Source organism: Camelus bactrianus, chromosome 4 (genome assembly GCF_048773025.1).
Source record: "Camelus bactrianus isolate YW-2024 breed Bactrian camel chromosome 4, ASM4877302v1, whole genome shotgun sequence".
NCBI lineage: Eukaryota > Metazoa > Chordata > Mammalia > Artiodactyla > Camelidae > Camelus > Camelus bactrianus.
The window spans coordinates 33,790,284-33,804,436 of record NC_133542.1 but is presented as its reverse complement, the minus strand read 5'-3'; the positions used below and the strand labels follow the sequence as shown (position 1 = coordinate 33,804,436).

General features: G+C 44.2%; 1 protein-coding gene across 4 annotated transcripts in view; it reads left to right on the top strand.

Moving 5' to 3' along the window:
* DOCK8 (dedicator of cytokinesis 8) overlaps window positions 1-12,811 on the top strand; it is a 223,889-nt gene extending 211,078 nt beyond the window's left edge. For all 4 annotated transcript variants that reach the window (XM_010967902.3, XM_074361655.1, XM_045504974.2 and 1 more), the window contains 4 exons: window positions 1,347-1,490; window positions 2,724-2,830; window positions 11,117-11,287; window positions 11,683-12,811. In XM_010967902.3, coding sequence (XP_010966204.2) covers window positions 1,347-1,490; window positions 2,724-2,830; window positions 11,117-11,287; window positions 11,683-11,743 — 483 coding nt within the window. In that variant the 3' untranslated portion in view covers window positions 11,744-12,811. The remainder of the gene's footprint in view (window positions 1-1,346; window positions 1,491-2,723; window positions 2,831-11,116; window positions 11,288-11,682) is intronic.
* Window positions 12,812-14,153: the final 1,342 nt, after the last annotated feature.

Sequence of the window (14,153 nt, the reverse complement as noted above, 5' to 3'; positions counted from 1 at the left end):
AGGCATAATGAAGCTGGCAAATGAGCCCAGATGAATCGTGCTGAACATACACCTCCGTGGGCAGGAGCCTGCTGCCTGGGCTTCCCAGAGAGTAGCCCACTGGCTCAAGTGTTCAGCAGCCACCTCCGAGAGTGCATTTCGCAGAGGACAGAGGAGGCCTAACGTGATGACTCAGCTAAGAGCAGGTGCGTTCAGAAGGCATCTGCTGTATTTCTTACTGTTTTGGACTTTTGAGCACCAGGACATGTAGGCATAGCACAGAAATAAGCTCATGGTCCCAGTAAGAGTCCTCACAATTTTTCTTGGCCATTTGTAGTTGCCCAAGAACCTCAATGCTCTAGCTTGTTATGGCTGTTGCAACAAAGTACCACAGACTGGGTGGTTTAAACAATAGAAATGTACTGTCTTATAGTTCCAGAGGCCAGAAGTCCAAAAGCAGGGTGTTGGCAGGGCTGGTTCCGTCTGAGGGCTGTGAGGGAAGGATCTGTTCGAGGCCTCTTTCCTTAGCTTGTGCACAGCCACCTTCTCGTTATGTTTCCTCACATTATCTTCCCTCTGTGCATGTCTCTGTGTCCAGATTTCCTCTTCCTATAGGGACAGGTAGCCCATATTGGATTAGGACCCATCCTAATGACCTCCTTTGAACTTGGTTACCTTTATAAAGACCCTATGTCAAATAAAGTCACATTCTGAGGTACTAGGGGTTAAGAAATGAATTCATGAATTTAGAGGGGACGTAACTCCACCTATAACATTCAGAAAGAACCATATTCCAAATCAACAGAACTTCGCAACTATCTGGTTGACCCTTAAGAGAATTCTGTTTACTGAGAATCCACCTTCAGGGTGGGTTGGAGAAGGCACACACGATGCCAAAATCTTGTGTTATGGCAGGGAAGAAAATCTTGAATGCTGTGCTTCTAATAGCTTTCCCAATTGTAAGTTGAGTAGCCTGTTAAACAAATGGAAAGGAAACCTAACAGTGTAGAAAGAACACAGATTTTGAATGTAGCCATTGTTATGGTCAAAATCCAGCCTCCCCACTTCCTACCTGTGTCATTTTGTGGCACTTACTTAACCTTATAAATCCCTCTTTGTAAAGTGGAAAGAATAGAAGGTTGTTTAAAGGAGTAAATGACACATATATGTAAACTTCCTGGAACATAGTGAGTACTCAAGAAATGTTAGGCCCTTCCTTCCTCTTAACCTGTCCATATTATTTTAAATGGCTCTGAAAGCCTTAGCTACTGCTTCAAACCCAGGTGCCCTCTTTGTCATAGCTCCAGGTTTGTCCATGGCTTATAAGACCAGACGATGACCTCCCTACATTTATGTCTTATGTTCAGTTTGTTTTGACACCAATCGAAGTTGCCATTGAAGACATGAAGAAGAAGACCCTGCAGTTAGCGGTTGCCATTAACCAGGAGCCCCCTGATGCCAAGATGCTTCAGATGGTGCTGCAGGGCTCTGTCGGAGCTACTGTCAATCAGGTAAGAAAAACCAGCTGGTGGCAGCTCCTCTGGTTCTCGTTATTTTGATTTCATTATGTGTCTGATGCTGCCTTCATTGAGGTCGATGAGGAGTCTGATCAACATACAAATGATGTTCCTAAACTTAGACTGAATACCTGAGGCGGTCTCTTCTACTTCATGTAAAAACCCAACGTAGAAAAGAAATCCTCGAGATCAGTGGACCACGTCTAAGGGGTACCATTTTCTCGGAGAAGTCTTCACTTGGGGACAGTCCTGACAGTGCGATCCCACTCTGGGTCTGTTGGAATGCTGAGTCATGCCCAGCTTAGGCAGAGCTGTTGCAGGGCTTGTAAGCATGCCTGTAGGAGAGAAGGGAAAGGGTCTAGGACATCCCACCCTGAGTCAGTCACCAGATGAAACCAGGAGATTTGCTGAGCAGGAGTGACCTGGAACCCAGCATATTGGGCCACTTCAGAACGGACTGGAGCTTCTCAGACCCATTAGAATCCTCACTCCCAGGCTCAGCATGGAACTAAGCCAGTCTCAGATGCATGGAGTATGAGCTTAGTTCTCTCTGTCTCGTGCGCTTCCTTAACTTCAGATCTAGATCTGCACACCTCCACATGCAAAAACTCAGTGAGCATCATGACTCTTTTGTCCCTCGGCACAGCTGGATTCCCCTGCAAAAATTGTGTCCACGCAACATCAAGGGAACAGAAGTAGCAGAGAGGAAACGTGACTATAATATTTCCAAGACCAGAAAATATTAGGAAGCCTTTGCTAATATCAATCCTTTAATGAAACTGAAAGACTTTCTAAGCGTATGATCACACTTGTACTTTGAATATCTCTGACTCAAGCCAGCAGTTACACAAAACGATGCTTGCTTCTTGGGCAACTAGGCAAGCGGATATAAATGGATGGATCAAGACAGTCCCCATTTTCAGAAAAGCAACCCAAGCACATAGCCTTTGAGGTAGTATATTACCTTTACATATGAAGAAAAACTTCTTACTAATAGCATTTGCTTAAGGAAATACATTTATACTTTTGAGTATCCCCCTAAATCTCCAGCCTCCTCCTAAGAAGTCAACATTTTCCTGAGAAGTTCAAAACCTTCCTTGATTTTTTTGTTTGGGTCACACTAACTACAAAACTGCACGCTCAAACTTAGAAGTCACACCAACTTTTTCTCCCAAGTAATTTCATTTTCTCTCCAACATCAGTAATGTTTTTCACTTTCTCCATCAGGGACCACTGGAAGTAGCCCAAGTATTTTTGGCCGAAATTCCAGCTGACCCAAAACTCTATCGACATCACAACAAGTTGAGATTATGCTTTAAGGAATTCATAATGCGGTAAGAGGGGAAATGGCTGGGAGTTCAGGAGAGCACTGGTTCTGGAAGAGCAGTCCCCAGGCCAGCAGCTTCAGCATCACTTGAGAAATCTGCTAGAGAGGCAGATTCTCAGGTACCAATCAGACCTACTGAGTCAGACTCTACAGAGGTGTGGCCTGGCAACCGGCATTTTAACAAGCCCTCTGGGATTCTGACGCACACCCAAGTTTGAGAAGCTTGCGCAGGGCAGCACTGCTTGCACCACTCGTAAGTAATTAGTGGGGAGAGTAGAGCTCAGCGGTAGGGCACATGCTCAGCGTGGGTTCAACCCCCAGTACCTCTGTTAAATAAAAATAACAAGTAAACCTAGTTACTTCCCCTTGCCCCCAAAAAACAAAAAAGAGTAAAAAGAAACGTAATCAGTAACTAACACTTAAGCATGCTTTCATTTTTATCATCTCACATGTGCCTCACAGTCACATTGATTGTAAAACAAGTCTTATCACCATCCTCATTTTCCAAAAGAGGAAATGGAGAGATAGGAGATGATTGCATTAAGGTCACACAGCCAGTTAGTAGCAGAGCTGAGTTCAAACCAGGTCTTCTGAATCCAAACAGCCCACACTTCCTTCAGGGTGCTGATAGTCCACTGATGCGTTGGAGCCTGAAGGCTTCTTGGCACTAGCTAGTCTTTGTAATTTCCCATGTCAGACAGTAACTTATTCTTAGAAATGTAAAAAGACACTGCCTCAAACTGAGAGATACAAGGAAGCTTTTAAAACTGAGGCATCACCTCTGTGGCAGTTCCCAGGGGGAGACAAGCCCCATCTCTGCTCCTGAATTCTGCAGTGGATCTGCTCCAAGTGCAGCCTGCTCAGTCTAGGGCAGAAGTGAATCTTTGGACACATCTTGCAAACCACTGCAATGCAGACAGGTACACTGGGACTCCTGTGGCCCTAAAAAGAATGATGATGAAGGATGTGATGGGACCTCATGAATGAAGGAAGGGACCTCACCCATAAGAGAGGAACATCAGAAAAATGTATACCAGTGTTCCTTTTCATCCAGAACCTTAGAGTAGCATGTAGAGTGTAGGAATAGCTTCACTTGGCAGATGGGGATAAAGAAAGCTAAAGGGAAAGTTTGTTAAACTCAGTGAAAACTCACCAGAATGCTGGTGCTGGATGAGGTTTTCCTCCTTCACAGGCTTTGATGAGATGTAGGTATAAAGGAAACATTCTTTGTCCTGCAATGAATAACAGCTGCTTAGTAATAGAGGGGGTGAGTGTGTGTAGCTGTGTGTTTTAAGTGTGCGTGCACGTATATACGCATGCACACAAGCAGAGATTATATTTATTGGCTTGTATTTGAATTGTTTCCTGTATTTCACAGTAATTTTGACATTACACGAAAGCTAGATAATTTTTCAGTAAACGTGCATTTTCACAGAACAAAAGGCTAGAAAAATATGGGGGGAGTTTTCAGGGGATCATTTAATTTCCATGTGTCTTCATTTAAAATGAGTGATGTTTAAAGATCCCTGAAGGTGGCAGTGGCCTGGGCCTCCCTGGACCTCTACAAGGACCTCTGAAATGTTTAATGAGCACACACTAGGACCCAGGTATGCTATGACTTGTAGGAATACAAGAGCTGGACACTCCTGTGCTCCTGATGATAGGACTTTTATCTGGCTAAATAACAACACAGTGCAGCACGTTCTAAGAGCTGTTGAGAGCACACAAAATAGAGGCTACAGAGTTTGGGAGAGAATAGCCATTTGCAGGCTTGGGTGGCTGGGGGAGGCTTTGTCGAAAACATCACTTAAACTTTGTCTTGAGTGTAGGGGTGGTAGGAAGAGAGTAGCAGGAAAACAGAGCCATTACTGGTGAAGGGAGGACAAGACTCAGAGGCAGGGATGTCTGTGATGCATCTGGGCTCCTCTGAGTTGGCAGGAGTGGTGCATCCTGTGGGCGTGCCATCACGAGGACGAGAGCCTGGGGAGACAGGTCATTGGAAAACAGGACTCTGAATAGACTATAAATGTAAAGGGAAGCTTGTTAAGATAAGTGATTTTTTTGTGTTTTAGTTAGTGCATCCTTATAAAATCCCAGCTGAACATGCATTTCTAATGAGCTCCCAGCCCCAGAACAAATGACTGCAGAGAGCCCCGGGGCTGGGTACAGCTAGTCCCAGGCACGACGCACAAAAGGAAGTGGGTTTTCTTAGGGATAGTCTTTTAGCAAAGTCACGTATTAAACTTTTGATGGTTAAGTTATCTTTCTCCCCTAATAGCGGGCAAACATGCTGGATTTTCACAATCAAATTCACCGCATAAAAAGTTGTTCTCTAACCCTCCCAGTGATTCATATGGGAAATCAGGCTTCTCCACCGCTGGGTGGGCCACTGCCCTGTTCTAGCAATGCCACAAGAATAGGCATCAGTGCTTCTCAAACTTGGCCATGCAAACAAATGACCTGGGGATCTTGTCAAAATGCAGGCTCTGATCCAGTAGGTCTGGGGTGGGCCTAAGACTCTGAATTTCTAACAAGCTCCCAGGTGCTGAAGCTCCTGGATGAGTAGAAGCTGTTAAGTTGCAGAGTTGCTTATTACCCACATCTCACATTTCTTCCTCCCTCCCTCCTCACGGGCTTCATCCCTCAGGCCACGCCTGTTCCCACGCCTTCCCTTTCCTCCCTTCAAAACAGCAAAGGTGCCCATGCTGTTACACTTTGGAACAACTATAGATGTCATTCGTTCATTCAGCAAAAGCTGGATGAGCCCATACTTTGTTCCAGGCACCATCCTACACGTGTGCAAGTACGAAGTCCCAGTACAAGTGAGACACGTCTACAGGCAAAACAATACTTCTGCTCACTATTTCATTGTCCAAGTCAAAGTACATTGACTTCTACTTTATTTCACATAGACCAAAAGTAGGCGAGATTGTGGTGAAGGCTGCATAACTGTATCAATCTCCTAAAACTCATCAACTGTATATTTAAAGGAGTGAATGTGATGATCTGTAACTTACACCCTAAATACAAGTAGGAAATGAGGAAACCTTCCTTTCCTCCATTGCTTAATTACTTCTCAAGTCCAATCAGCAAGTTACAGCTTTGTAATGAATAGAGGAACTGTGCTGTCAAGTTGTTTGCACTGTTGTGTTTTCTCCCCACTTCTGCTGTCAGCAGAGTTGACACAGGAGTGGAAAATGTTTAGGGATGAAACTGTTCTCAGGTTTTACCTTGAGTGAGCTCCAGCTGCTCAGCAGACTGGGGCTGGAGGTCGATAAGCCTAGATTTCCAAGGTGAACATAAGTGAGCCTTCTGATGCTGACTGCCAATAGCGGAAATGCATGCTTGCTGGGTACACTGTGGCTGGGCCCCACTGCTGGGCAGTGGCCTTTCTGACTCAGCTGTAGCAGAACAGGATAGAGCCAGGAAGAACCTGGCAGGCTGACTTGCTGCAGCTGACGCTCATCCAGCCAGTCCTGCAGTTCTTCAGATAGTTGCCAGTTGGGACCTCGATCCCCTCCTCCTTTTTCTCACGATAAGAAAAAACACATCAGGGTTTCAGAAGCCAAGAAGAAGGGGTACAACATTCTGTTTCCCTCCTCTGCCCCTCAAAGCACCCAGACCATTTTAAACACTGCCAGTCTGTGTTTTTAAGTTTTCTTCTTCTTACATTTCTGTCTTAGCTTGGGCCACTAGAACAAAGCACCACAGACTGAGTGCACAGTGCCAAAGTCTGGCAAGTCCAAGATTAAGGTGCAGTAGATTCTGTTCCTGGGAAAAACCTCTTGCTGCCTCATAAATGGCCATCTGCTCACTGTATACTTAGGATAGGGCTTGGCACATACTAAATGATCGAAAAGTATAACATGTTTTTACACTAGAGCAAAGTGGGGGTGATGATGGTCTGTCACCCCTACTTTGCTCTAGGAGAGGCAGGCCTCCTCGCTCACAGCCACTTGGTCAGGTCATCACACACTCGACACCATTTCATCCCCATAAACCCATTTTATAGATGAAGGAAATGAGGTTAAAGGAGACTATGATTAGCCCAAGGTCACAAAGCAAGTAACTGGCAGAACCACGAATTAAACTAGTCTTCCATTGGGACAGGCTGCCCTTGGATCTGGGATTTGGTAGAGGTCAGGCTGGGATGGAAGACATGAAGGGGGCAGGATTAGAGAAAGCCACTGGGAAGTGCCCAGGGAGATGGCTCTGCCATGGGACCCTCACACCCACTGCAGTGCTTCGGGTGGAAAGGCCGGATGCCCTTCGGTGCCCTGCCCCCAAATAATCCTCCCTTACCTTTAAGTGCCTGGAGCATATGTGTCACTCCAGTCACAGGAGGAGGATGGGGGCCAATCTCTTAGTTTCTCCAGTGTCTCTCCCCTCCTTCTAGCAGCTATGTTTTTTCAATGGGCCTCAGGTAGAAGCTTGCTAAAGTATTACTAGGAAGATGATCAGAAAGGCAGAATACCACAAACTGGGATTCCAGAGAGAATAGTTCCAACTTGAGACCAAGGCCTGGATTCTAGCTGGAAGGGTCAAGGTCTTTCCTAGGCAGCATTTGTAGTGTTGGGGTTAGAACTGGGGTTGTCGAGCCAGGTCACCTAGGTTCAAACACCCACTCTGCCTTAACTAGCTTTGTGACCTTGGGCAAGTTACACAACCTCAGTTTCCCCAACTGTAAAATGGGGATAGTAGTCATAACTACCTCTTAAAGTTAGTATCAGGGTAAAAACAGTCAATTCATAGAGCTTAGGATACGGCTTGGCACATACTAAGTGACTGAAAAGTATAATAGTATTCAGTGGGGCAAATAGAGACCCGACCAATTTAAGTAGGAAGGAGACTTAATCTGATTTAAATGTAGGCATTGTCTGCCCAAGACTTGTCTGCCCCCATAAGGTTTGTACCATAAGACATAGTGGGGCTGTTGAGACATCAGCCTGGGAGCAGCGGGACCCTGGATTTCCATCCACCTCTGCTGTTCCCACAGGTGTGTGACTCTAGACAGGGCACTTCATCTCTTCACATCTTAGTTTCATTAACTATGGGGGAAGAAAGGGACTGGAATATAGAAATCTCTAATAGTCTATCATCATTTTCATATTGAATAGTTTCTGCACTCAGACTGGACCTATCAGGAATAATAAAAATAAGTGTTCTAGATTTTAGCTATGCCCCAGTACTATTCTAAGCATTTTATATTTTCAACTCATTTAATCTTTACAAACATTTATGAGGTCGGCTAGTATCACCGTCACATCACAGGTGAAGAAATTAAGGCATGGAAAGCTTAAGTAACTTGCCTCCTGTCACAAAGCCAGTAAGCAGCGAAGCAGAATTCAGAGCTGAGAACTCCAGCTCCAGAGTCTGTCCTTTTTACTACAGTGCTGTGCTTTTCTCTCTAGGAATGACATTCAGTTGCTAGTAACAGAGAATGAAAGTAAGAGTGGCTTAAATAAGATGAAAACTTATTTTCTCTTGTATAAAATAAGATCAGAGATAGTCTTATCAGAGATGTGTGGTGGCCACATAAAGTCATCAGAGACCCTGGCTCTTTCCATTCTTTCACTCTGCTATCTTGGTTATGGTGTACCCATCCTCATAGCCACAAAATGGCTGCTAGGGCTCTGGCCATCGCAACCACATCCTAGGCAAGTATAAGGAATAGAAATGAGGAAAGAGCAAAAGGCTATACCCATTAAAAGAGCTTTACCTAGTGATCTCATCTTATATCCCAGTCAGCTGTCCCTATCTGTAAGGGAGGCTAGGGAATATAATTTTCCAGGTGGGTATACCACCTGGAGTTCTGTTACTAAGGAAGAGGGAATGGATGTTGAGAAAGCAACTAGCAATTTTTTGCCATTCTGAGGGACTGATGTGTGAGCTGTGCTGAAGGAGTATCACCGAGGAGGGAGGGCAAGAAGTGCAGAAGGTGAGGGCTACATGACCACCCTCTCTGTAGAAGAGACACCTACCTCCTTAGATAGAGGACTGTGAAAGTTACAAAAGCCAGGCACCATGTTCTGGAGGCACAACTTCCTGCCTTTTCTAGTCCCCATCTGTCTGGTTTCTTTAGGATTCTGACTGCTGAAAAACCCCAGCACACTGACTATAAGAGAATGCTTTTGTTCAGTGAATTTATCAACAAAGGGAGCCCCAAAGGAGGTGGCTATCTGGAACAGTGGTATCACTGAGTGAGAGTAGCACAATTCAGATGTTCGTGGACCTAATGAAAATGTTACAGATAAGACCATTAAAAAAATTATTTGCAGTGTAGTTATATGATCCTGTGTACATTTCCCAAGAGATGTGGTTCTTTGGGAGGGAAGTTTAATGCATGGCTCACTTTAGTTTATGGGTTTAAATTAACATAGTGGAAATTAATTTTAATAAGAAAATCTAAAGAATATAATCCAAATGGAAGGAAGAAATAAATGTGGAAAATGTACATGAAACAATTTTATAAGTTATAAAATTTGTTAAAATAGAAAGTTACTACAAACAGATGAATTTTTTCACTCCACTTATCTTTTTAAAATACTTGTCTTTTTAAAACACTATGTTTTAAATATATACACACACACACACATATATATATTACTTTGCAACAAACTACCCCAAAATTTAGTGCCTTAAAATAACACCAAGGACATTTAATTATTATGTAGGTGGTTCTGGAGGTTGGCTAGGTGATTCTTGTTCAGACTCTAACTCAGTAGCAGTCAGATGGTGGCTGGGGCTTGAAGCATCCAAAGGCTTCCTCACTCACATGTCTGGTGTCTGGGCTGAGAATACTCAAACAGCAGTTGGTTCAGGATTCCAAAGGTGCCTGTCCTGAGACAGAGAGAGAGAAGAAAGGAGTAAGCACCAGGCAGAAGCTATATTGCCTTTTATTACCCAGTGGCACAGCATGACTTCCACCACGCTGCGTTCACCGAGGCAGTCATAAATGACCACCTGACTTTTGAAGGGAGTGTGGCAAGTTTCTGCAAGAGCACAGAGGATGGGCAATTATTGCTGTGGCCATTCAAAAAAAAAAAATCTTAGCATCACAGCTTCTCAATGAATTGTCCCAACAACCCTCGGCGATTGTATGAGATTACGTCCCCATTTTACAGATGAGAGAACTGAGGATTTCAACAGTTAATTCATTGTGCTAATGAGTAGGAACTCAGTTTCAACCCCAGCTCTGCCCACATGTAAAGCATCTAACCCAGTCTAGGGCACATAGTATGTGATCAGTATATGCTAAACTACCTATTATGACTTCTGATAATAAAAAACACAGAGAATGTAGTTACTTCTCCCCAGATTTGCAGAGTAGACATCCCCAAGTTAGCAGTTAGCTTCTGCAGCCCTTGCAGTCTGCCAATGTTACAAGCCCGGGCCTTTAACTCACCTGAAACTGATTTCATTTTACATGTGGTGGTAGCTCATAACTGTTAGTTGAGGCAATAAAAACAATAATAAGGGGTGATGTAGACTTCTCAGGATTCAAAGGCTACACACCTCCCCTTCTTAGCTCTTCCCTGAAACCTTTGGTATGTAACCTTAGGTATCCTACAATTTGCTTCAATTGATGTCAAATTTAAAAGATGGGCAAAAATCCAGTTAAGGGAGTTTTTTTGGCTTCTGGGGTAAATTAAATGGAGTCATTCTTCCACAGCAGGCTAATTCCATGATGAAGCTGTGGCCGTAGCTACATGCCACCCTCATTACCTTTGACTGTCATCCTGAACATGTTTAATAGAAATGATTAGGTAAAAAGGTCTGGGTGTCCCCGTAACATAGCTAAATCTAGCACCACTATTAGGAAAACAGTTTAAACCACATTAATCACAGGGATCCTATTTGTCTGAAGGAAAACAGATTATTACTGTGTATTGCATGTCAGCTGAATTTCAACCATTGTGTTGTCCCTTCAAGGTTTGTCGAATGTTAAGTTCCCTTGGATAGAACAGTATAAAATAAAAGGTAAGGCTTCATCAGGTTTAAGTAACATGATTTTCTTCTATGGTATGTGCCACGTTGTCTGGGAGACAGACTCTGGGGCTGGAATACTCCCCCCTCTGAAGCCTGCTTTGCAGCTTATTGGCTTTGTGACACTAGGCAAGTTACTTAAGCTTTCTGTGCCTTAGTTTCTTCACCTGAGGTGTGACGGTGATACTAGCCGACCTCAAAATTTCTGTAAAGATTAAATGAGTTAAATATATGAAAATTTCTAAGCACTTCAAGCGCATATGAAGTGTCACCTCATTCTCTCCCCACCCTGATACTTGCCTCTCAGATGCGGTGAAGCCGTGGAAAAAAACAAGCGTCTCATCACGACAGACCAGAGGGAGTACCAGCAGGAACTCAAAAAGAACTACAACAAGCTGAAAGAGAGCCTCAGGCCAATGATCGAGCGGAAAATCCCAGAACTCTACAAGCCGCTGTTCAGAGTTGAGAGTCAAAAGAGGTAAGAGGAGGATGAAGGGTAAGGCGTGAGGCTCAGCAATCAGAAGCGCAGGACCGGGGCGAGCGGGGGCGGGCCTGGAGTCAGGGAAGCCGCCAGAGCGCGCGCGACCCGCCCCGCTGGCGTCCTGATCCCCGCCCCGCACCTCCTCCTTGAGCTCCCCGAGGCCCCTGCACGCGGCCTCTGTCCGCCGTCTTCCCAGGGCCCAATTGCTGCCTGCGTTTCTTCCCGCACAGTGTGAAGGGATGGCGGCATCTTCCCTTATTTACGTATTTATTGGGTTCTCCATGATTGGTGACCTTTTCTAGTGAGTGATTTTTTCCCCCTCCCTCTTTCTAAAAGGCTAATTGATCTTTCTTTCCTCTGTTCTCTCTCTCCCTCTCTCTCCGTAATTTCAGAGACTCCTTCCACAGATCTAGTTTCAGGAAATGTGAAACCCAGTTGTCACAGGGCAGCTGAGGAAAGCTATCTTCACCCATGAAGACTGAGGCCCTGTGACCCCGGAGAAGGACCCGCTGGTACTTAAAACATAGGACATTTACCACACAGGACAGATCACATCCTCCCTGACCAGACAGCATTCTGGAAGCTTTGGGATCCAAGTGACGATGGCAATTACACCCTAATGGGGTCTGACCAGATTTGGGGCGTGCTAGGCGATGGAAGTAGTGGAGTATGGTTCATCAGAGGTGCCGGTGTATTTATTACGGCATATTTTTTCCCATTATCGCGCAAAACAAGGCATAAACAGCGTCTCCTGCTGAATGGTCAGTCACCATCTAGCCAAGGGGTGACTTCCTCTCACCTGTATTTAAATTTAATCTGTATTTAGATAAACCCAAATTGCCCTAGGAAAAATGGTAATAGTTGTCCACCAACCTGTGCAAAGCAAACTTCACTCCTCCTTCTTTATAGGAAAGGAGAGTGAGCTTGCTGGAATGCAAAACCTTTCAATAAATCTGTGAGGGGAGGCCTTACTAGAAATCAAAAAATCATGAAGGCTAGAAATTTGGGGATGGATTCATTATTTGTGAATTTGTTACCCCTTGGGTAACGGTGGACTAATTGTTGTGTAGTTATTTTTGCTTTACCGTTCTGTTATGTTAAGTTAATTTAGCATGCGCTTATAGAAGAGCACCGTGGAAGCACTGATACAGCAGATGTGTGGTACGCTGAGCGACCTGCTGAAAGTTGCAGGTGCTGCAGTTCCTTAAATTGAAAGAATTTTCCTCTAAAGTTTTGCATATTCCTTATGTTTGCTCTTGCTTTCTTTTTTTCTCCCCCTCTCTGGGGCCAAGTTTATTTTTACAGAAGGAGACTATTTCTGCTTTAATTTCTGAACATTGTGCTGTCCATCAGCGTATGTACATCAGCCACAGAATATATTCAGCTTTGGATTCTTTTGACAATGTACTTTAGGAGAAAGATGAACAAAGTTCTTATTTGAGAATTAAATTATATATTTTTAATATGACTGATTACCTTGACTGGTACTCAAAATGTAATAAGAATTGGAAGCAAAATGTCTCTCTTTGCAATGTGTGTTTTTCATTTTGACAACTCGTAACTCTTTTGTAAAACACTTCAGAGAAGAAGAAAGATGCATAATCATGGCCTTGGTCAAACAGTGCTACCCAGGATCCCACCTCGTATGCAGTATTTAATCTTGCTGGTCACGAGAGAGAATGTAATATGGAGTATTCCAGAACTTTTTGTGTACACCATCAGGTATGCATGAATTTATAGTCTGAAAGAGGACTTTTTTTTTTTAATTACTTAAGCTTACCAGTTTAAGTGGCAAACTTTTTGTTTTTTGGGCATTTGGGGCAGAACTCTTTCTAAAGTATATTATGTATTTAATTGCTTTCTTAAATGAGTATGCATGACATACTTTAATTCCATATGTTGTTTAGTTTCTTCTGTGTGAGAGACACTGGGTGAGACCAAGGTCCAACAACACTGTCACTGCCCTCCAGAGTACCTCATTTAGTGAGGAAGAGCATCTCATCTGTGTGTACGTGGCCATAATACCCAGCAGACTAGGACAGGCCCCATGGAGTGTAACCTTTTCTGAGTGACTCCAGGATCACCATTATCAACACCTGTTGTATTCTGCCTCAGACAGTAAGGGTTAGGTGTTATGCAGGGCTGGCTTTTAGCTCTAAGAGCCCTAATAATCCTGTGACCTAAAATACTCCAGATCAAATGTCCTCTGCTTTTAGATACCAAGGGCTGGGGCAATCAACCTCAAGTAAAATCTATAACCCAACTCATGGGTACCCTGTGGCACTCCATTTGGGAAGCCCTGGCCTAAGAGTAGTTTTCGGTTGGCAATCTTTTATAAGGGACAGAAAACTAAACTCAAGTCAATGTTTTCAAAGAGGGTAGTGTAGTTTACTGGGTCATTTAACAGATTAACCTAGAGGAGAATTGGTTCAGACTCAGCTCGATTCAGGGCCCACACACCATGTCCTGGGTCCATTTTTCATCTCTGCTTTCTCTTGTGTGGCTCCATCCTCAGGCTTTCAGCAGTGGTTCCTGGAAATTCCAGGCTCACCCATCATGACGAAGGCAGTCCTGAGCCTCACAACCTCATACCACCAAGCTCCACAAAGAAAAGAAGTTCTGGGTTCCAGAATTCCCAAATTCTTTGGTTTGCTCTGGTTGGAGTGGCTCGTGCTAAGCAAGGTTCTCCCCTCGCAGAAGAAGCAGGGTCAATACCGACTCAAACCACAGGGCTAGCGATAGAGGGATGGTTAGTTCCTCGGGGAACTGGGAGGAAAGGGGAAAAGAAGCATAACAAACCACAGGGGTTCCCTGTGGAACATTTTGCTTCAAAGTAAATGCATTCAGAAGAAGGAACTTGTAG